Source organism: Thalassophryne amazonica, chromosome 1 (genome assembly GCF_902500255.1).
Source record: "Thalassophryne amazonica chromosome 1, fThaAma1.1, whole genome shotgun sequence".
Classification (NCBI taxonomy): domain Eukaryota; kingdom Metazoa; phylum Chordata; class Actinopteri; order Batrachoidiformes; family Batrachoididae; genus Thalassophryne; species Thalassophryne amazonica.
Window position 1 is genome coordinate 26,033,520 of NC_047103.1, and position 23,652 is coordinate 26,057,171.

General features: G+C 39.8%; 1 protein-coding gene across 1 annotated transcript in view; it reads left to right on the forward strand.

Moving 5' to 3' along the window:
• The window catches only part of LOC117507722 (dipeptidyl aminopeptidase-like protein 6), a 660,963-nt gene that overhangs the window by 425,880 nt on the left and 211,431 nt on the right, over nt 1-23,652 (forward strand). Inside the window, exon 3 of the mRNA XM_034167551.1 lies at nt 12,663-12,761. Coding sequence (XP_034023442.1) covers nt 12,663-12,761 — 99 coding nt within the window. The remainder of the gene's footprint in view (nt 1-12,662; nt 12,762-23,652) is intronic.

A 23,652-nucleotide genomic window follows, 5' to 3' on the forward strand; every position in this document is an offset into this window, starting at 1 on the left:
TGCACCAGGCATGAAACATGAACATCTGCGAAAAGACCTCAAAACCAGGCACATGTGTGACCTCATAACTACACATTTAGCAGATTTCAAATTATTGCAAGTTCACTCTGCTGCCATACAAACAAAATCTATGTAGCAGGAAGTGGTAAAATCACAAGTCAGAATTTCAATACATCCACTTGGGAAATGATTCACAATATTAATACCAGCATTTTGGCATCAAAATTAATCCTATATCTTGAAAATAACCCCCCACCTCTTGAATGTAACAAAGTATGGTCTATTTTCAATTATCTGGCTATTCTGCTATGTGTAAAGTTTGTCCATGCTCTTCAAAAACTTTATAAACACAATTCTTTCACAAAGGTTTTATTTCATTCACACTGTGTGAATAACAGAACTTAGGAGGAGGCCATGCTCTTCAAAAACTTTAAAAACATAAACCATTGTCAAAGGTTTTATTTCAGTAACACTGTGTGAATAATAGAACTTAGGAGGAGGCCATGCTCTTCAAAAACATAAACCATTCTCAAAGGTTTTATCAAATTCTTTAGCCTGAGATCTTGTTTTTGGCTTGGCCATGACACTTGATTTACTACAACTTGCCATGCTGTGACTTGAAATTACATGTGCAATTGCATGATCACTGTAATAATATCAGTACTTATGTAGCTTTTGTGACTTCTGTAAAAGAAGTACTACCAAGTCAAGAGCATTATATCATAAACATGAATGTTATGTTCAATGCAGGGTTCATCAAAACTAATCATGAAGTCAAAACAATTACATTCTAATATTTCAAAAGTTGTTAAAATTACAGTATATATTGCAGTTTTCTTTTTTGCATGGGGTGGGGGGGGTTTGTCATGGTAGACACCCACTTCCTATATTATCTCCCAAATTACACAATGCACAATCTCTGAAGTGGATGTAAGCATATTTGAAAAAAATATTTTCTAGCATTACCACCTCCTGCTATCTATGTGTGAATTTAAACAGCAATATGTCTTTACCTGTGTCACTACACATCATGTGTTATGAGTTCTAAATTGCTGTTCCTAAACTACTGTATGTGCAGTTATGTTTAATCACCAACTGAAGTATCCAAAATACTCGTGCCTTCTTCTTGACCAGTCCCAGGGCTTCTTTTTACTTCTGAAAAGGTCAGCCCACTTTATAATCAAACTGACCTTAAAAGCATTTTCCTTTCAAGAAGCGGTTGCAGTGACACAAACACATCTAGCCCCTGATGCTTTTCAACCCACTCTCACGCTCTTCAATGCTGCAAAGGGTTAGTGTCTGAAGAAAGTGTTTTCACACAATAATTGAAGAGTCTGGTTGAATCCACCTGCATTCCATTTGGGTAGATGTGAAAACAGCATGCACAACTCCTGGATGTGGAACAATTTAGAGCAAGTGGTCACCATCCAGTCCCAAACAATCTCTGCTGCAGTTTACTTACGGTGGGAATGCAAATTGGATTTTTCTCTCATCTAACTGTGAAAAGCTGTAAAAATAGAGTTGTACTGTGATTGTATCCTCCATATGTTTTTATCGGTTTCTCAGCGTGAGTGGTGGACTCTCATCCACTTCATGCTGTGGTATCTAGGCATAAGCATGGGCCACGCTTTGCCTTGGGGCCTGTATACTGTAGAACTTACTTCTTTTCTTCACTAAAATTGGATTTAAAAGTGGCCACTGCACTGAAAGTAGCAGTAGTAGTTATATCACATTTAATATAGATTTGTATGGAGTTAAAATTGTCTCATTAATATTTATAAATGCACACAGGGTGATCGACAAATAATCATTGATTTGCAAATGTGTTCAGATATCCACAAATGCAAATTTCATATTTGTAACTTGTAAATTGGTCTTTGCAAATAATGTATTTGCAAATATAAAACTTAATTTGTAAAAAAAAAAAAAAAAAAAATTACATTTGTAAAACTGGAAATTGTATTTGTGAATTGAGTTTCAGCATTTGTGGATCACCAATTACACGCATTCATCGCTTTCCTCTGCGACGTCATTTTGAGACATTCTTTTCGCAAACACAGATCCACAAACAAATGCCGACTGATTCACAAATACACACGCACACTTGATATCCACTAGATGGCAGTGTGGTTCCATTCATTGATCCGCGGATTTCATCATGGGAAAGGGGGCGGGGGTGTTAGTGTTGTACTCTTTAATGCAGTGGTTCAAATAAGCGTATTAAACAGCATTGTGCCTGTGCGTGCTCCGTGACACAGACATGCTGCAAAATTCTTCTTTTAAAAACATGAAAGTTCTAAAAGTTGCTACATTTAGCTAAGCTTCGCACAGGAGCCACACAGCGTCACCGCAGCAACCAACCAGTCCCGCATTACGACAACTGTCGCAACAGCCAGGCTCCGCGGATCCGAGTAAACTGATTTGTGTCTGTAACACACAGATCAGTGTCCGCGGACTTATAAAACTCGCATTATGTCGTTAAAAAAAAGAAAGCTTTGCGATAAGCATTTTAAATACTCAGTAACGATCACGATTAAAGAGTCATCCGGGAGCATATAGTTTCAGCCACACCAATGAATGGAACCACACTGCCATCTAGTGGATATCCAGTGTGCGTGTGTATTTGTGATACAGTCGGCATTTGTTTCTGGATCTGTGTTCGCAAAAAGAATGTCTCAAAATGACGTCACAGAGGAAAGCGATGAATGCGTGTAATTGGTGATCCACAAATGCTGAAACTCAATTCACAAATACAATTTCCAGTTTTACAAATGTAATTTTTTTTTTACAAATTAAGTTTTATATTTGCAAATACAACATTATTTGCAAAGACCAATTTACAAGTTACAAATATCAAATTTGCATTTGTGGATATCTGAACACATTTGCAAATCAATGATTATTTTTAGATCACCCTGTGTGCATTTACAAATATTAATGAGACAATTTTAACTCCATAGATTTCAGTATCTTGCTTAAATGTGATGAGGCACAATGAATGAGTACTTGGTGTGATGAGGAAAAAAATGCTAATCTCAATATTGCAATGTTTATTTTTTCCAAAATGAGGATTGATTTTTAAAGCACAGGATCAATATAATCGCATATGTAACAAAGTCGTACGAGTCCCACACGATGGTCGGTAAACATTTGATGGCCATCATCATGTTTGTATTGCTTGATTGTTTCATTTGTCCGTCCATTATAATTAAGCAGAAAACGTCACTAGCATGAATGGACTGTAGCCATTTCAAGTCCCAAGTCACAACTCTCCTATTGAGATGGTGAACAGAGATATCCACCATTGTTACTGTCCGTCACTTTCTCTCCGAGCCTTCGTGGTCACACTTCTCCATAATCGGATAAACTTGCAACTTTCTTTGCGAGACTCACCAGCTCCCAGCGTAATTTTCCACTGCAGGGAAGACCCCTGACAGTGAGATTTATTTATTTATTTATTTATTATGATTCCTGAAGTTTTGGTTCCCCTTCCTGATGACAGACTTGGTGATAACACGCAAAAGTAACAGTAGACCAACTGAAATAATTACAAAATAAAGCACATTATCCAGGCTCTGCTAAGTGGAAATCGTTACTGTATTAATGCTACTGGAAGTGCATTGATTGGCTTTGAAAAACAAACAAACGAAAAAAAAAATGAAGAATTTCCCAATATGTGGTAGGAAGAATTGCTAATGGAGGCGGAAAGAACTTAGTCCCACTTCTATTTAGCAGAGAGTACAATGTTTTGTTGACCTAACCTGAGTATTACACGATATCACCTCTGCTTCTAATCTTCTTCTTTGTCTTTCGGCTGTTCCCGTAAGGGGTCGCCACAGTAGATCAATCGTTTCCATCTCACCCTGTCCTCTGTATCTTCCTCTGTCACACCAACCACCTGCATGTCCTCTCTCAGCACATCTATGAACCTCGTCTTTGGTCTCCCTCTTCTCCTCCTGCCTGGTGGCTCCATCCTCAGCATCCTTCTCCCTATATACCCTGGGTCCCTCCTCTGCACATGTCCAAACCATCTCAATCTCACCTCTCTGACTTTGTCTCCAAACCGTCCCACCTGAGCTGTCCCTCTGATATGTTCATTCCTAATCTTGTCCATTCTTGTCACTCCCAAAGAGAATCTCAACATCTTCAGCTCTGCCACCTCCAGCTCTGCCTCCTGTCTTTTTGTTAGTGCCACTGTCTCTAAACCATACAACATAGCTGGTCTCACTACTGTTTTGTAAACTTTCCCCTTCACCCTTGCTGATATTCTTCGGTCACAAATCACTCCTGCCACCTTTCTCCACCCACTCCACCCTGTCTGCACTCTCTTCTTCACCTCTCTACCACACTCTCCATTACTTTGAACAGTTGACCCCAAATATTTAAACTCATCTACTTTCACCACTTCTACTCCTTGTAACTGCACTATTCCACTGGGCTCCCTCTCATTCACACACATGTACTCAGTCTTGTTTCTACTGACTTTCATTCCCCTTCTCTCCAAAGCATATCTCCACTTCTCCAGACTAGACTCAACTTGCTCTCTACTCTCACTACAGATCACAATGTCATCTGCAAACATCATAGTCCATGGGGACTCCTGTCTGATCTCATCCGTCAACCTGTCCATCACCACTGCAAACAAGAAAGGACTCAGAGCTGATCCTTGGTGTAATCCCACCTCCACCTTGAATGAGTCTGTCATTCCGACTGCGCATCTCACCGCTGTCACACTATTCTTGTACATGTCCTGCACTACCCTAACATACTTCTCTGCCACTCCAGATCCTCATACAATACCACAACTCTTCTCTTGGCACCCTATCATAAGCTTTTTCTAAGTCCACAAACACACAATGTAACTCTTTCTGTCCTTCTCTGTACTTTTCCAACAGTATTCTCAGAGCAAACATTGCATCTGTAGTGCTCTTTCTCGGCATGAAACCATATTGCTGCTCACAGATCTTCACCTGTTTTCTAAGCCTAGCTTCTACTACTCTTTCCCATAACTTCATGCTGTGGTTGATCAGCTTTATGCTTCTGTAGTTACTGCAGCTCTGCACATCACCCTTGTTCTTGAAAATAGGAACCAGCACACTTCGTCTCCACTCCTCAGGCATGCTCTCACTTTCCAAGATTTTATCAAACAATCTGGATAGAAACTCTACTGCCATCTCTCCTAGACATTTCCATGCCTCCACTGGAATGTCATCTGGACCGACTGCCTTTCCACTCTTCATCCTCTTCATAGCAGCCCTCACTTCTTCTTTGCTAATCTCTTGTACTTCCTGATTTACTCTCACCACATCATCCAGCCTTTTCTCTCGCTCATTTTCTTTATTCATCAACTCTTCAAAATATTCCCTCCACCTTCTCAGCAAACACTCCTCACTTGTCAGCACATTACCATGTGCATCTTTTACCACCATAACCTGCTGCACATCCTTTCCAGCTCTGTCCCTTTGTCTGGCCAATCGGTACAAGTCCTTTTCTCCTTCCTTACTATTCAACTTCTTGTACAGCTCGCAATATGCCTTTTCCTTTGCTTTTGCCACTTCTCTTCTCGCCTTACGCCGCATCTCCTTGTACTCCTGTCTACTTTCTTCATCTCTCCGACTATCCCAAAACTTTTTCGCCAACCTCTTTCTCCTTATGCTTTCCTGGACCTCTTCATTCCACCACCAAGTCTCCTTGTCTTCCTTCCACTGTCCAGATGTCATACCCAGTACTGCCCTAGCTGTCTCCCTCACCACATCTGCAGTATTTTTCCAGTTGTCCAAAATTGCTTCCCCTCCAACTAGTGCTTCTCTCACCTGCTCGCTAAATTTCACACAACAGTCTTCCTCCTTCAGCTTCCACCATCTGATCCTTTGTTGAGCTGTCACTCTCTTCTTCTTCTTTACCTTTAAAGGCATCCTACAAACAACCATCCTATGCTGTCTAGTGACACTCTCTCCTGCTACCACCTTACAGTCTGTGATTTCTTTTAGCTTGCATCTCCTATAAAGAATGTAGTCCACCTGTGTGCACCTTCCTCCACTCTTATATGTTACCCTGTGCTCCTCCCTTTTTTTAAAGTAGGTATTCACCACAGCCATTTCCATCCTTTTTGCAAAATCAACTACCATCTGTCCTTCCGCATTCCCATCCTTGATACCATATCTACCCATTACTTCCTCATCACCTCTGTTCCCTTCACCAACATGCCCATTGAAGTCTGCTCCTATCACCACTCTTTCATGCTTGGGCACACTCTCCACCACCTCATCTAACACACTCCAGAAATCTTCTTTCCCCTTCATCTCACAACCTACCTGTGGGGCATATGCACTGATGATATTCATCATCACCCCTTCAATTTCCAACTTCACACTCATCACCCTGTCAGACACTCGCTTAACCTCCAACACACTTTTAACATACTCTTCCTTTAAAATGACCCCAACACCATTTCTCTTCCTGTCCTCACCATGGTACAACAACTTGTACCCACCGCCGATGCTCCTGCTCTTACTTCCCTTCCACTTGGTCTCTTGCACACACAATATGTCTACCTTTCTCCTCTCCATCATATCAGCCAGCTCTCTCCCTTTACCAGTCATACTACCAACATTCAAAGTCCCCACTCTCATTTCCACCCTTCTAGTTTTCTTCTTCTCCCGCTTTTCGTGGCAACGTTTTCCTCCTCTTCTTCGTCGTCTTCGCCCAGCAATAGCCCAGTTTCCACCGGCACCCTGTTGGGCAATAGCACCTAAAAATAGAGGACTGCAAGAAATTTCCATGGAAATCAAGTTGAGCACTGGTGAATTTTTACTTTAAGGATGGGCAGTAAGCGATTGCAAACACTAAAGTTGAAAGCGCCAAACGTTTGTCAGTCAGTGGTAGACTGAGACTGTATTTCTACTCTACAGTAGAATATACCAATTTTGAGCAGGTGTTGCCTATGGAGCTAATTTGTGAAGACAACAAAACAAAACAACAGCAGTCTTACAAACTCACAGCTTTAATGCAAAAAAGAAAGGGGGTGTTATTTTTTTTTCTTGGCACTCCCCCCCTTGTCACTGCCAGTTTGCAATATTATTTAGAATTTTAATACTGCAAACACAATATGGCCAAAAATATTACATTGATTAGCCAGTTTAGTGAATGGAGAGTAGCAAGTGTTTGATAGAGACTCCACTATGCTAGCTAGCCAGCTAATGCGTAAATGTGGTCATGCTAGAACTTGTCACTAACAGATTGTGTGTCTGTTCATTTTTACATCATATTTTGTACCAGTCTTTCCTAAAATGTCAGTTTTAGTTATAATTTTGTCAGTTTTTGTTTCAGTCTAGTTTTAGTTGACTAAATACTATATCATAAAGCTTTTGTTATAGTATTTAGTCATAGTCTTAACTGTAATGTCGCTTAGTTTTAGTCGAGTAATGCTGCATTTACACATAGGCAGTACACGTTACGAATGTCATATTTGCATCATTCTTGTCACATTCCTGACATTCTTAATGTGACTTAACGCATCTGAATAGGTTTTTTAATAGTGCGTGTTGGTGTGTGTTATTCGTGATATTCGTGGAGCATGTTTTTGGTTGTCAAAAAAAAAACTTAAACGAATGTCATGGAGGTTGCACCTGAGCGTGTTAATCTGTCTTGATTAGTGGTGATCTTAATAGAGCATGACAGCATTCTCTGACATGCGCACAATTAAACCCTGCTGCACCGCATTCAGTTTCATTGCTGCAGTACGCTGAAGAAGGACAGTGATGCCATGTCTGCTAAAAGTCTTGTTCCAATCCTCATCAGCACACTCCTGCAGGTGTTCCACCTGCTGCTGCTGCTGCATGTGCCTGATGTTTGGGAAAACGAGTGAGACGAGAACCGTGTGAAGCCACACATCTGGCTCTCTCCATCTCCTCCTCCTCTCTGTGCCACTCCATGGCACAGAGCCCAACTAAGCATGCAGTCACAAAGTTCTTCTGCTGTGGATTAATCTAGATTTTGAGGAGCATACTGGAGCGATCTGAATTGCTCAGCAGCCGACAGTAGGATAAATACGGGGGTGTGTGTGGAGAGAATTTGCCTCATTCATAACATGACAGAACTTAATGATGCGCTGTTACGCGCAACAATGCAGAACATTATTCGTGACCGTGCGTAATGGTTCCTGATAATTTTCCAACAACGCATAACATTATTCTTGACTGTGCATAATGCTTCCTGATAATTCTCCAGCAACACGTGCCATTAATCATAACGCGTGGTAACAGGTTTCAGCAGTTCCTGAGGATACCTAATGCCTCTGCCCCGAATCATCACATTCGTGATCAGCGGCCAAGAATGTATACTTCGTGAGTTGTCGTTGTTATGTGTAAACACAGCATTAATAGCCTAAGATTTTAGTCAGGTAATTCTCCTGTAGATTGAATTGACTAAAATCTTGGGATATTTAGTTGATTGCAACTAGGCAGTAACTAAAGCTAACATTTTAGTCAGGACAATGGCCAAATATGTTGTCAAAATTTGCATTGTTTTGTGAAGTGATCACACATGTACTATCTATTTCTGTTTTATCTATTTTATTTTTAGACTTTCTATTTGTCTTCCAGTCTTGTCACTTTGGGGGGGGGCTGTTGTGCACACAGAAATTTGATGGCCAAATTGTTTTCAAAAAAATAAATGACAGCTCCAGAAGACTGAACAATACCTTGGAAAGCTTTGTAGTGAGATTTTTGTTTATTTTATTTAGTCTATTCTCAAGGTTCTCCCCAGGCGTCGCACCATTATACTGCCATCACAGCACCGTTATACTGTGGCATCATCTCGCAATGTTTTTGACAATTTATTCATCAACCTTCATCAAAGCCATTTAAAGATATCAATTGTGACTCACTTTTCCGCTGATTAAAGTCGCTAACCGGGATGCTTGTCTATTGTTGCGTGCAAGAAATGAGAATCATCTGCCGTTTAACACCGGACAGTTTTTATTCATTCCTCAATAATGTTCCTTTTTTCGTGGGGCAGCACGCAACACAGCTCTCATTTGTGAAGTGGACCATTAATATCTCCTACTTCGCTGGTTCGTAAACTGATGTTACCGTCACTTATGTACAGGAAAAAAGGCAATGGAATAACATCATTGCACCATTATACTGCCATCACAGCACTGTTATACTGTGGCATCATCTCGCAGTGTTTTTGACAATTTATTCATCAACCTTCATCAAAGCCATTTAAAGATATCAATTGTGACTCACCTTTATGTTGATTAAAGTTGCTAACCGGGATGCTTGTCTATTGTTGCATGCAAGAAATGAGAATCATCTGCTGTTTAACACTGGACAGTTTTTATTCGTTCCTCAATAATGTGCCTTTTTTCGTGGGGCAACACGCAACACAGCTCTCAGGTGTGAAGTGGACCATTAATATCTCCTACTTCGCTAGTTCGTAAACTGAAGTTACAGTCACTCATGTAAAGGAAAAAAATAAATAATAATAATATGAAAAGAGAATGCAGGATTAATTGTAATATTCTTGTCCAGTCATATACAGTAGTGTTCAGAATAATAGTAGTGCTATGTGACTAAAAAGATTAATCCATGTTTTGAGTATATTTCTTATTGTTACATGGGAAACAAGGTACCAGTGGATTCACTAGATTCTCACAAATCCAACAAGACCAAGCATTCATGATAAACACACTCTTAAAGCTATGAAATTGGGCTATTAGTAAAAAAAAGTAGAAAAGGGGGTGTTCACAATAATAGTAACATCTGCTGTTGACGCTACAAATGCAAAACTATTATGTTCAAACTGCTTTTTTAGCAATCCTGTGAATCACTAAACTAGTATTTAGTTGTATAACCATAGTTTTTCATGATTTCTTCACATCTGCAAGGCATTAATTTTGTTGGTTTGGAACCAAGATTTTGCTAATTTACTAGTGTGCTTGGGGTCATTGTCTTGTTGAAACACCCATTTCAAGGGCATGTCCTCTTCAGCATAAGGCAACATGACCTCTTCAAGTAATTTGACATATCCAAACTGATCCATGATACCTGGTATGCGATATATAGGCCTAACACCATAGTAGGAGAAACATGCCAATATCATGATGCTTGCACCACCATGCTTCACTGTCTTCACTGTGAACTGTGGCTTGAATTCAGTGTTTGGGGGTCATCTCACAAACTGTTTGCAGCCCTTGGACCCAAAAAGAACAATTTTACTCTCATCAGTCCACAAAATATTCCTCCATTTCTCTTTAGGCCAGTTGATGTGTTCTTTGCCAAATTGTAACCTCTTCTGCACATGTCTTTTATTTAACAGAGGGACTTTGTGGAGGATTCTTGCAAATAAATTAGCTTCACACAGGCGTCTTTAAACTGTCACAGCACTTACAGGTAACTCCAGACTGTCTTTGATCATCCTGGAGCTGATCAGTGGATGAGCCTTTGCCATTCTGGTTATTCTTCTATCCATTTTGATGGTTGTTTTCCATTTTTTTTCCATGCGTCTCTGTTATTTTTTGTCCATTTTAAAGCATTGGAGATCATTGTAGATGAACAGCCTATAATTTTTTGCACCTGCGTATACGTTTTACCCTCTCCAATCAACTTTTTAATCAAACTAAGCTGTTCTTCTGAACAATGTCTTGAACGGCCCATTTTCCTCAGGCTGTCAAAGAGAAAAGCATGTTCAACAGGTGCTGGCTTCATCCTTAAATAGGGGACACCTGATACACACCTGTTTGTTCCACAAAATTGATGAACTCACTGACTGAATGCCACACTACTATTATTGTGAACACCCCCTTTTCTATTTTTTTTTACTAATAGCCCAATTTCATATCCTTAAGAGTGTGCATATCATGAATGCTTGGTCTTGTTGGATTTGTGAGAATCTATTGAATCTACTGGTACCTTGTTTCCCATGTAACAATAAGAAATATACTCAAAACCTGGATTAATCTTTTTAGTCACATAGCACTACTATTATTCTGAACACTACTGTACACACTGACCCCAGTGATCAAAAGCTAAACTGTTAAACCATGAGATCGTAAAGATTGAGCTGGATTTGGTTTGTTCACTAGAAACCTGGACAGATTTGCAGCCTGCAGGACAACGGAGTTGTAGCTGGAAGCCACGATATGTCAGAAACACATTATGTTCCACTTCTTTTGTTGTTAGATGCAGCAAGATGAGCATACTCCTTTTTTCCCCACTTGGTCAAATCTTATTTTATTTCAAGATTTCAAGCTTGTGTGGCTGCGGTTAAGCACAAATAAATTAAACCATTAAAAACCACCCTGAAATGGTAAGTCTGTTGTTAAAGTGTCTTTATTTGTGGCTGTTTGAAATGCAACACAGACAGCCATAGTGTCAAACTTCTTTTTTTTAATTCTTATTTCAAAATGCCTCTATCTTTTTGTCTCATCAAACATTCTTTGTAACCCATCCTGCACTTGAAGCGATGCAGTGTTTAAGTTAACCAAACATTTGAACTTTCTGACACCAGTCTTATGTTTGGATGGCTGTGCCCTAGCATCAGATGACTCAGTGCATTTTGTTTTAAGACCTTTGTTTTACTGTCTTATACGGATGCAATTTTCGGGAAAACAACAATGAAAAATGGATTACAATGATGACAAATTTCTTAATCACGATCACTGTTTTCCTCATGAAATATGAAGACAAATGGTAAATGAATGACATTTTGAAACATATGGGGGCTTTACCAACCTGGTTCCACAACACTCCACACACTACAAATTGTGCCACCTTTATTCTAGAGGTATATTATGATGTTCAACTTACTCTGGGGGCAACCAGGATTGAGGACTTTGACATGGAGCAGAAAGTTTGATCATATTACACCTGTTCTGGCATCCCTCCATTGGTTGTGAGTTCAGACTTTAAGGTTTTGTTATTAGCCTATAAAGTTGTGCATGGGTGGGTAGGGAGAGTTCCCATGGGATACAAAACCTTTTTAACCTACCTAACCTGGTTCTCAAGACCAGGCATCCAAGTGGCTCTACTCTACTCTTTTCTACTCTCCTATTTTACTCTTCCTTTTTAGATATTTAGATATACTTTTGTATACTGGCATAGTTCCACCTTAGAATTGGAATATAATATATAAGATATACCTTAGTGAATTTTCATGGACTGGCACCGACCTACTTAGCTGATCTGATTAAACTCTATGTACCGTCCCGGGGTTTGTGCTCATCTGATGCAGGACTGCTTTGTGTCCCGAGGGTAATGAAAAAGTCTGTCGGTCAAAGGGCCTTTTCTTATCGTGCCCCAGTATCGTGGAATGGGCTCCCAGTGTTGATAAGGCGGTCCAATACCGTGGAGACCTTCAAGACAAGAGTGAAGACACATTTTTTTGTATCAGTGCTTTGGTTAATATAGTGTGTTATTCTGTTTTTTTAAACTTATTTTTAAATTTTATTCTTTTAATTTTTGCTTTTAATTGTGTTTGTTGTTTTTAATTCATTTTAAACTGTTTTTGAACTGTTTTATGTGAGGTGCCTTGGGGCGATGTTGTCATGATTTGGCGCTTTTATAAATTGAATTGATTTGAAAAAACATTGATGTAAAAGTTTTCTTTGTAACTTGTATCCATAGTTTTTGTTAATATTGTGGTTTTACCATTTGCAGGTGATGATGACCATCTGGCTCTCAAGGGGAAGGTCACAGTTGGACACCTATTTAGAAAAGACTTCAGGGTTCATGACCCGAATGCCAAATGGATAAGCAGTAAGTTTTTTGCAGATCTTGACTTATAATCAAGTGGAATATATTAAACTCAGTGCAATTCCAAACCCTCAATATCTTTACGGTGAGGGTTGGTCTGACATTTAGAGAATTAGTGGATCACACATGATCAACTTTTTTGATGAATATTTTATTTTAAAGTAATTCCCCACTTCCTAACAGAGCAAAATACAAAGAGCAAGATCAGTTTTCCTTCAACAAACAATATTTCGTCAATTTTAAATATTATTTTTATTATTATCAATTACACTACATAAGCATAAACCAAAGAACATCCAGTCATTGTGAGCTTTTCCTCTGTGCTTGATTTGTTTCGGTACCATTTGTTTCATGACGTTCCTGTGGTGCTAATTAGCATGATAACATCTCTCTAAGATGTCTTATAAAATCACCTCACAGGTATTATCTGTTACAAAACAAGAGTTTTAGATTTAGAAGTGTTTATTTCTCACTAACTTGAAAAATATCAAAGAATGAAATGCCAAACACAATTTACACAGAAATAGAACTGTCTGGGAGCATTTGCCGCCATCTTGGATTTGTTTGACCAGCCAACCAACGTGCATTGCCATGATGTCACATTGCCTTACGAAATCTTAAGGTGGAATATTATATTTACCATTATTATCACTTTACCAAGGGGTTGCTAGGCCGGTAGTGTAGATTTATGTCGATGCTACCTGGCTATACCCACCTGCTGTGCATAAACAAATGACATCATAGCACGTGCACAGCCCAAGAACTGTCCGCAGAGGAAACGATAAAAAGGCGAGAAGTGTGTTTTGGTCCCAATATGGATATTCCGGATGATTTTCTCCTGGATAGTATGACAATGAACAGCAGCCAAAGCAGCCAGCTTGATGAGGATGCACTGCCAAATCTGGAGAGCAGCGTGCGCCAGCCAACACAACAAAAGTTAAAGTGAGCCAACTTTTTATGTACGCGTTACGTGTTGTGTATCTCAGTAAAGTGATAATAATGCAAATAACATGCTGTTGTTGTGTGGTATGCATTTTCTGAGTCTCTCCGTTCATGGCCAGTCGCCCGCAATGACCGATACTCGCCCTTGTCTAACTCGGGCGAATATTGGTCATTTTGGGTGACTGGGCATGAATGTCGGGCCTCTGAAAATGCATACCGCCCTCCAAAAGCATGTTATTGTATTATTACTGTTTAAGTTAATGTTCTGCATTATTTATGATGCTGCTGCTTAAATTCAAAATAAAAATGGGAATAAAATACTTTGATGAGCATTAGGGCTCATCCTCCTCCTCACTCATCAAAAATAAAATCAAACTGATTGTAAAAAAAAGGCAAAATGAAATAAAAATAAAGTGACAAAAATTCTAAACTAATAACCCTGGTTTATACCATATTTTTCATTGGCTGGGCTGATGGGGATGTTTGGTAGGAATGAGTTGTGCAATTGCTTCACCTCGGGTAGCTTTGGTGGATACTGCTGCTCCCATAAATTATCTCCTTGTGTGAGCCATTTCCTTGACAGAAAACCTACTCTGATTAGAAGTACACCAGATTCAAGCATGGCAATAACAGATGACACTCTGATTGGTGCATTTAATGTTGTACCCAAAAGACACCCATGATTAAATAAGTGACATAATACAACTCTTTGGTGCTCATGTTATGCACCGTATAAATAGCAGAGTGGAGTTGTACATGTTGAAATGTAGCTGCATGTGCCCTTTAGAATGTACGCAATAGCATACAAATAATGAATGTTTACGAGTGCGATGGTAAGAATATTTTCCTGAGTTGAAAGCTGGAACACACCATTTAAGGAGGTGAAGCTGAGTTGAAGGGAACATCTTTCAACAAATGAAAGTGTTCTTACCATTGAATTAATATTTGTACAGTATATGACACCTAAATATATCTGTAACATTTGATATTTTATTAAAATTAAGTAGGTGTTTCTTATTGGAGTAGTAAGCGGGCGTAGGCTTATCGCTGACACACTACTGAACTTAGTGAACGCAATGGAAGTGTTCAGTGGTGTGTGAAGCACAGTCCTGCTTTCTTCAATCCAGCAAAAAAATCATGATGGGAACTTCAATTCTTCATCTGTCAGCACTTCTTCAACCACTTTAAGATATTCCTGTGAACACTGCAGATGCTGGATTTAACTTCCTTGTATCATGGAAGTATTTTTTTGAAATGCGAATGGTAAATAGAACCAAAATGTACCTGATATGACATTACTCATACTGTACAGTGGGACAAATAATGAATGTCACATGGCATGCAATCAACCAATCAAATAATGAGGATATATTTAGGTGTCATATTGTGTTTACTAATCACAAACAAGAAATGAATGAAAAATAAAAATAAAATAGTTTGTTATTCCATAATTTACTAGCCTTCCTCATGCAGTGGCACTTAAAGTTTTACTTTTTCAGACTTCTAACATTTATTTATTCCAGAAATATTGATTTAACAAGACGTCCACCAATCTGGATCTGTATCACCTCCAAAATTCATTGGAGTCTTCCATGCCCTAATATCTATTTGTGGTGCAAATTTGGTGTGAATCTGTGAAGTAGTTTTTGACGTAATCCTTCAAAGCCTATTTAAAGTGAAACTTGATCCAGAATCCAGATCTGGATCACCTTCAAAAGTCATTGGAGTCTTCCATGCCCTCATATCTATTTGTGGTGCAAATTTGGTGTGAATCTGTGAAGTAGTTTTTGACCTAATCCTTCAAAGCCTATTTAAAGTGAAACTTGATCCAGAATCCAGATCTGGATCACCTTCAAAATTAAATGGATTCTTCCATGGCTGAATATGTATCTGTGTTGAAAATTTAATCAAAATCTGTGCTGTAGTTTTGACGTAATCCTGCTAACAGTAATCGTTCAAAGCCTATATAAAAAGCAGCTTGATCAAGAATCTGGAGCCGGTGTCACCAACCGAACGGTCCCCCCTAAAAATCGGTCCCCCCTAATGATGCGGTTCATGGATTAACACCTCATTTCTGCTTCATCATCTATCTCAGTGACAGATATCTGCTTTTGTACAACAATCATTTCCGCATAAATTCAGCATTATTTCATCACAGAAGGCGGCGGAAGCGATCAGAGCACTGCGGCTAAATGAGCTGCTAGCTGATGCGTTCACTGCGCTTCGGACATTTCAAAACGTCATGGAATTTCACCTCATTTCTGCTTAAAATGGCCTCGTTTCTGCTTAAAAGTGACTGTAGAATGATTTAAGAGGTTTTACATTTATCATCTGATTGTTAATAATCCCATTAATCCATGTGATTGCTTTGAGTGAAGAGACTCCGTTTCAAACGTGCTGCTGTGGTGAGGAATGACGCATGTGCAGATGCAAAAGGCGGGCCAATTTTTAGGGGCGGACCGTTTGGTCTATGACACCGGATCACCTCTAAAATTTAATGGCTTCTTCCATGGCCTAATATCTATACTCAACAAAAATATAAACGCAACATTGGTTTTGCTCCCATTTTGTATGAGATGAACTCAAAGATCTAAAACTTTTTCCACATACACAATATCACCATTTCCCTCAAATATTGTTCACAAACCAGTCTAAATCTGTGATAGTGAGCACTTCTCCTTTGCTGAAATAATCCCTCCCACCTCACAGGTGTGCCATACCAAGATGCTGATTAGACACCATGATTAGTGCACAGGTGTGCCTTAGACTGCCCACAATAAAAGGCCACTCTGAAAGGTGCAGTTTTATCACACAGCACAATGCCACAGATGTCGTAAGATTTGAGGGAGCGTGCAATTGGCATGCTGACAGCAGGAATGTCAACCAGAGCTGTTGCTCGTGTATTGAATGTTCATGTCTCTACCATAAGCCGTCTCCAAAGGCGTTTCAGAGAATTTGGCAGTACATCCAACCAGCCTCACAACCACAGACCACATGTAACCACACCAGCCCAGGACCTCCACATCCAGCATGTTCACCTCCAAGATTGTCTGAGACCAGCCACTCGGACAGCTGCTGGAACAATCGGTTTGCATAACCAAAGAATTTCTGCACAAACTGTCAGAAACCGTCTCAGGGAAGCTCATCTGCATGCTCGTCGTCCTCATTGGGGTCTCGACCTGACTCCAGTTCGTCGTCATAACCGACTTGAGTGGGCAAATGCTCACATTCGCTGGCGTTTGGCACGTTGGAGAGGTGTTCTCTTCACAGATGAATCCCGGTTCACACTGTCCAGGGCAGATGGCAGACAGCGTGTGTGGCGTCGTGTGGGTGAACGGTTTTCTGATGTCAATGTTATGGATCGAGTGGCCCATGGTGGCGGTGGGGTTATGGTATGGGCAGGCGTCTGTTATGGACGAAGAACACAGGTGCATTTTATTGATGGCATTTTGAATGTACAGAGATACCGTGACGAGATCCTGAGGCCCATTGTTGTGCCATACATCCAAGAACATCACCTCATGTTGCAGCAGGATAATGCACGGCCCCATGTTGCAAGGATCTGTACACAATTCTTGGAAGCTGAAAATGTCCCAGTTCTTGCATGGCCGGCATACTCACCGGACATGTCACCCATTGAGCATGTTTGGGATGCTCTGGACCGGCGTATACGACAGCGTGTACCAGTTCCTGCCAATATCCAGCAACTTCGCACAGCCATTGAAGGGGAGTGGACCAACATTCCACAGGTCACAATTGACAACCTGATCAACTCTATGCAAAGGAGATGTGTTGCACTGCATGAGGCAGATGGTGGTCACACCAGATACTGACTGGTATCCCCCCCAATAAAACAAAACTGCACCTTTCAGAGTGGCCTTTTATTGTGGGCAGTCTAAGGCACACCTGTGCACTAATCATGGTGTCTAATCAGCATCTTGATATGGCACACCTGTGAGGTGGGATGGATTATCTCAGCAAAGGAGAAGTGCTCACTATCACAGATTTAGACTGGTTTGTGAACAATATTTGAAGGAAATGGTGATATTGTGTATGTGGAAAAAGTTTTAGATCTTTGAGTTCATCTCATACAAAATGGGAGCAAAACCAAAAGTGTTGCGTTTATATTTTTGTTGAGTGTATCTTGTGGGAAAAATTTCATCAAAATCTGTGCAGTATTTCTGACATAATCCTGCTAACAGACAGACAAATAAATAAACGCCGATGATTTTATTCCATCCTTAGCGGATGTAAAAAGTCGCTAATTATCAAATAGAGTCAGTGACACCTAAAACACAACAATGTATCCATCACAAAGATGAGAGACTTGCAAGTCCAATGAAAAATGATACCTGGGAAATTTGTAATGTTGAAAAACAAGTACTCACAAAAAAAAAAATCTTATTTATTGAAGGTACTGATGCAAGTAGATATTAAAACACTATCATGCATTGAGCCAGTATTATGATAAATAGAACATTTTTGTGTTTATCCTTATTAATGAGGAAAAAAGAGGCGTAAATATGTCACAGCGTAATTCAGATTGCAAATGTACTATTTACGAAGATGAGTTGTTTCATTCTCTTTCGCACCATCTGTCCCTCCTCCATCTTTGTGACATATTTGTACGTCCTTGCTGTCTGACATTTCGCCAAACAATTTATTACGTATGCTCCAATAGCTGCTTGATTACCTGTAACCACAACACTCATTTTTCTTTCATCAATGATTCTGTGCGATTACTGCTGTTATAATTCATCACCGCGGCTCCTAAAGATTGTTTTTTAATAGTCGGGAGTGTGACGATGTGAGCGCCGACACCACTGCAGGGAGCCAATAAGAGGAAATGACATACTTTAGCTGGAATTGAGGTAAAACACTGACTGGAATCAGCCTCACATGTCTCCATCAGGCATTAAAGAGAATGATCACAGCTCGCAGATGTGGCGATTTTGTACAGCTGACGGATTAATGAGGTGGTTTTTGCCGTCTCTCGAGCCCGTCGAAGCTGTCTCCCTCAATTACGGGATCTAAGATGGCTCCTTAGAATGCTGCAGCTGCTACATTTTCATCTGATATCCGGAAATTACAAGTCTGCCCCTCTGTGATTGGATATAATTGGAAAGCCAAAAACCCATATTTATTATATTAGTGAGAGGAAGGTGTCTTTCCGCTGGATGTAGGATGAGCAGTTGGGTGCACGGTGGCTTGATTTCAGTGTTTCTGTTAGCTACAGGTCATCATTTGTGCTTAAAGAATGATGTCACTGGCGGAAATGGTCATATTTTGATGTTTTGAAAGATCTGTTGACTTGAAATGTCCAACTCTTTTTTGAAATCGATGCATTATCACCAAATAAATGGGGACAAAATCACTCTGCTACTCAATATCGCAGATGAGTTGAAAATCCTATGAAATTTTGTGACATGGTCAAGTTTAGGTCGCTATTTTTAAGCCGAACCATAACCGTCACCCCCCCCAACCCACCGCTACGCCAACCCCGCCCCCCCCAACCTATCGCTACGTCACCTCTAATTTTGTGATACCATCACAAAATAATTTAATGATTTTGCCATTAGTGTACAACATGAAATAAGACTGTTTCACTTGGTGCGAATGTTACAGCGTTGACGCTTTAGATGCTCCGTTAGGATGTTTCACCACACAACAAGCCTGATTATTGCAGGTGTGTGTTATAAAATACTCCAAACAAAGAGAGACACATCGTCCACAATAACTAGCCGCCGCAAAGAATGGATACTGAGCAAAAGATGCAACAAGAGGTGGAGATGCTCATCTGAGACGCTATGACTCAAAGTGGCCCCGCCCCTAATTATACACAACTTTATGGCTTAAAATGTCTTAAACTAAGAAGCTGGAAAAAAAAATCACCCCTGTGCAGATGTCATGGAGGAGGAAACAATCTTTAAAGAACAAAACCTTTGTTGTGCCACTCTGTAAACATCTTTATTTCTGCCTAAAATTTGACATTTTAACATGGGCTCCTATGGGAATGTACTAGGTTTTGGAGCCAGCCTCAAGTGGCCAGTGAAGCAACTGCAACTTTTTCATCTTTCAGGAGGGCTTCATATGAGGCCATCGAAGTTTAATGCCAGGGCTGGAGTCAAACCCTCCCAGTGCAGCTAACCTGCTAGCGACTGGCTAACTAGCACCTGTACTTGCTAGCAGAAGCAATGTTACACCATTGACGGGAGAATTTTTGTTGACAAATGTATAACATACACTATCTTGGTGAACTAGTCTAGAAAGTCCAACGACACTGTTATATACAAGGCGCTTATTCTGAGCACAAAGTCTGGCACAGGGTGCAACATAGTTGTAATTAGTCACTTATTGAGCCATGGGTCTGTGGAAAAATAATCAGAGTGTCACTTGTCATTCCCTTTAAGAGATGGACCAGCAACTAGCGGGTTGTTATTTAGCTAGCAAGCTCAGGAGTGGTCATAATGCACTCTGCAACCTCGTCACTAAATTCTGCACACTGTAGCACTATGTTTTGCTCATAGACAAGTTTTTATGTGCACATTGTGGTGCTTTGAGGATATTTAAGATGACTCTTCCTCTGTATTTAACTGTAGGATGTTGCACAATATGACCCCTTTTGCTAACAACAAAGAAAAAAAATATAGTGCATTTGGTTGTTCTTGTCTCCCTTTCGTACAAACAGTGAATTACAGCAGATTGTTTCTCTTTCTCTTGTAACACGAATGAAAAAAAGAAGTCTTTAATGCCAAAGTTAAGACATAGTGTACCTAGTGAGTCGTCTCCTAGCGTCTGTGTGATCAACAGAGAAATGTAGGCTACTGTAGCGACGGCAGCCTTGAAACGGGATTCATTGTTCAAAAGCATCTCACTCTTTGATGTCGCGCTTTTCATTATGTTGACAGGAGCGTCGTTGATCAAGGTATTTTTAGTTTATCATTAGACAGAGCTGACGACGAAGAGAGAAGGCGCGAGACATGAGATGATTATTTTGTCTTTTTTTAACCGCGCTTGATGCACCGCAAAACCTGTAATGACGTCAGAATTCTCTCCAGGAATCAATGATTTGCCAGAATCTGGGCTGTATTTTGTTCTTTTGCTGAGCTAAATTAGCTTGATTTATGTTGTCTTTATCTCTGCTGTCTCCACCAATCAGTTAGTTTCTGGAAGATGTCCTGGATGTCATCTCCAGACTCCTTAAAAGAGTCATCCTTATATGTTACAAGGATTACAAGGAAGTCACAAATGTCTCTCTATGCAATGAGACATGCAGCTGCTCCAAACAAAATTTAGGACTTAAAATGGCTTGTTTTCCACTCCTGTAGACAAAGACTGTGCTGGATTGTTGTCTGTGTGACATTGCCTACATGATCTCTGGGAAATTGACAAAGACATGCATTCTCCCTGACATGGCCAAATCCGACAGGGACAACTATATGTTCTGGAGTATGAGGCATTTTTTTGTTCGTTTAGTTATTGTGACTTTGGGAAGTCTTATACCCTGGTGTGACTTGTACACCAAAAAAAATCTCAAGTATGTTATTATTATTCTTAATAATAATAATGACAACTAATAATACAGGGCTTTAACAGGAATGAGTGAACTAAATAGTACAACCCCAATTCCAATAGAGCCACTGCACGGTCTGTAATCAACATAGAGGAATGATCATTTTCCCAACAAACACCCTCAAAAACAACAGCTGCTGTGAAGGACCGATAAGGGAATCATTAAGCAAAAAGGCTATTGATGTCAGTGGATCGAATCATTTCTTAACAATACTCGAAAAGAACCGGTTCTTGATGCCCAACCCAAGTCATGACCCAACCCTCATGACCATCAGTGAGAGTAGGAACGAAGATTGACCAGTAGGTGGAGATCTTCACCTTTTAGCGCAGCTCCCTTTTTGTCACAACAGTATGGTAGAGAAAATGCACACCATCCCTGCAGCACCAATTCTCCGGCTGACCTTATGCTCCATTGTCCCCTCACTCATGAACCCCAAGGTACTTGAACTGCTTCATTTATTTAAATAAAATATGAAGAAATACAAACAGTATGGCACTCTATGGTAAATCTGAATGGAACAGACAGTTCTCAAAAAAGTGAGTGACTGTGCAAGAATGAGAAGAGTGAGGAAAGCCACCAAGAGACTCAGCCAGCCCAGAAGAAGTTATAGACTTCTCTGGTTGTGATTGGAGAAATTGTGCATAGTGCAAGTGTTGCATTTTGTATCACAAGTTATACAGCTTCATGATGAAGTGGTATAGAGGAGGATTTTCTTTCACCAAAACATAAAATCTAGACTTGCATCTCAGATGTACCTTCTGACAAATTGTAGCTGAACTTTCAGTTCTTTTTTTTTTTTTAAGAAAATCCTCCTCTATACTATATTTCATGCTTCTTTTTTCTTTGTTAATTATAAGTATTGATGTTGGAAACATTTTTGAAGCAGTCCAACCAGTTGGAACTTTCTAAAGGTGCCTGACTTATCGGCACCACTTTGACAGAATATGTGATTTTGATGGAAGTGAAGCAAAATTACCTTTGCATGTGAGCACAGCTGTTTCCGAACGATGTGTTAAATGTGCATATTCATGTTCGAGGAGATGAGGCAATTTGGAGTAGTTTTTTTCTTTTGCCCTCAGCTGTTTTTTTTTTTTTTCTTATCACTGAGATATGACAAGTTAAAAGGGTCATTTAAGTTTTTCACTTAGCTAATCAAAGTCATGTCTTAAAAACAGATATTAAAGTTAGCACATCTGCCCCATAGCCAGACTTTCCATCAGTAAAATGCTCTCTATGAAATGGGCTTTTTTGTGCCTTCTTCTTTACAAGCTGTGGCTGTTTCAAATTGTTTACTTGCAAGATAACCACACTTCCTGTTTGCAGTGGTCGGCACAGCTAACCAAAACGTTAGCTTTGATAACTGCTAATCCACTAACTGAAAAGTTAACTTGCACATATCTTTTAAAGCAATGCACTAATTCTGAAGGTTTAAGCTTTAACAGACACACATGCCAAAAGGCATTATGGGAAATTCAAATGATCTCCTTCTCATCACCCCCCCATCAAAATGTATAGAACACTGCTATCTACTGGATGGGACTATGAATAGACCAACTGTATTTTGTGTGTTATATTCGCTGTATTGAGGTTTTAAATCCTGCAGAATCTTGCAAACGTTTGGAGAGTTCGCATTGAGATGGTCTGACAAGGCTGCACTTTAACCACTGCTCACTGCCGCTGGATATGTGGCTAAGAATCTGTAAAGTGGACAGTTTTCAAACATAGTGGGTGTTTTACAAGCAGCACATTCCTCCAGCTCAGTGGGGCCAAAATAGATCAGACAAATACAACCCCAATTCCAATGAAGTTGGGACATTGTGTAAAATGTAAATAAAAACAGAATACAATTTGCAAATCCTCTTCAACCTATCTTCAATTGAATACACCACAAAGACAAGATATTTAATATTCAAACTGATAAACTTTTTTGTTTTTGTGCAAATATTTCCTCATTTTGAAATGGATGCCTGCAACACGTTTCAAAAAAGTTGAATGCTCAAAGAACACCTAATTGGAAACAGGTGAGTGTCATGATTGGGTAAAAAAGAAGCATCCCAAAAAGGCTCAGCTGTTCACAAGCAAAGATGGTTCGAGGATCACCACTTTCTGAACAACTGCATGAAAAATAGTCTAACAGTTTAAGAAAAATGTTTCTCAGTGTCTAATTGCAAGAAATTTAGGGATTCCATCATCTACAGTCCATAATATCATCAGAAGATTCAGAGAATCTGGAGAATGCTCTACATGTAAGCGGCAAGGCCGAAAACCAACACTAAATGTCCGTGACCTTCGATCCCTCAGGCGGCACTTAATTAAAAACCAACATCATTGTGTAAAGGATCTAACCGCGTGGGCTCAGGAACACTTCAGAAAACCATT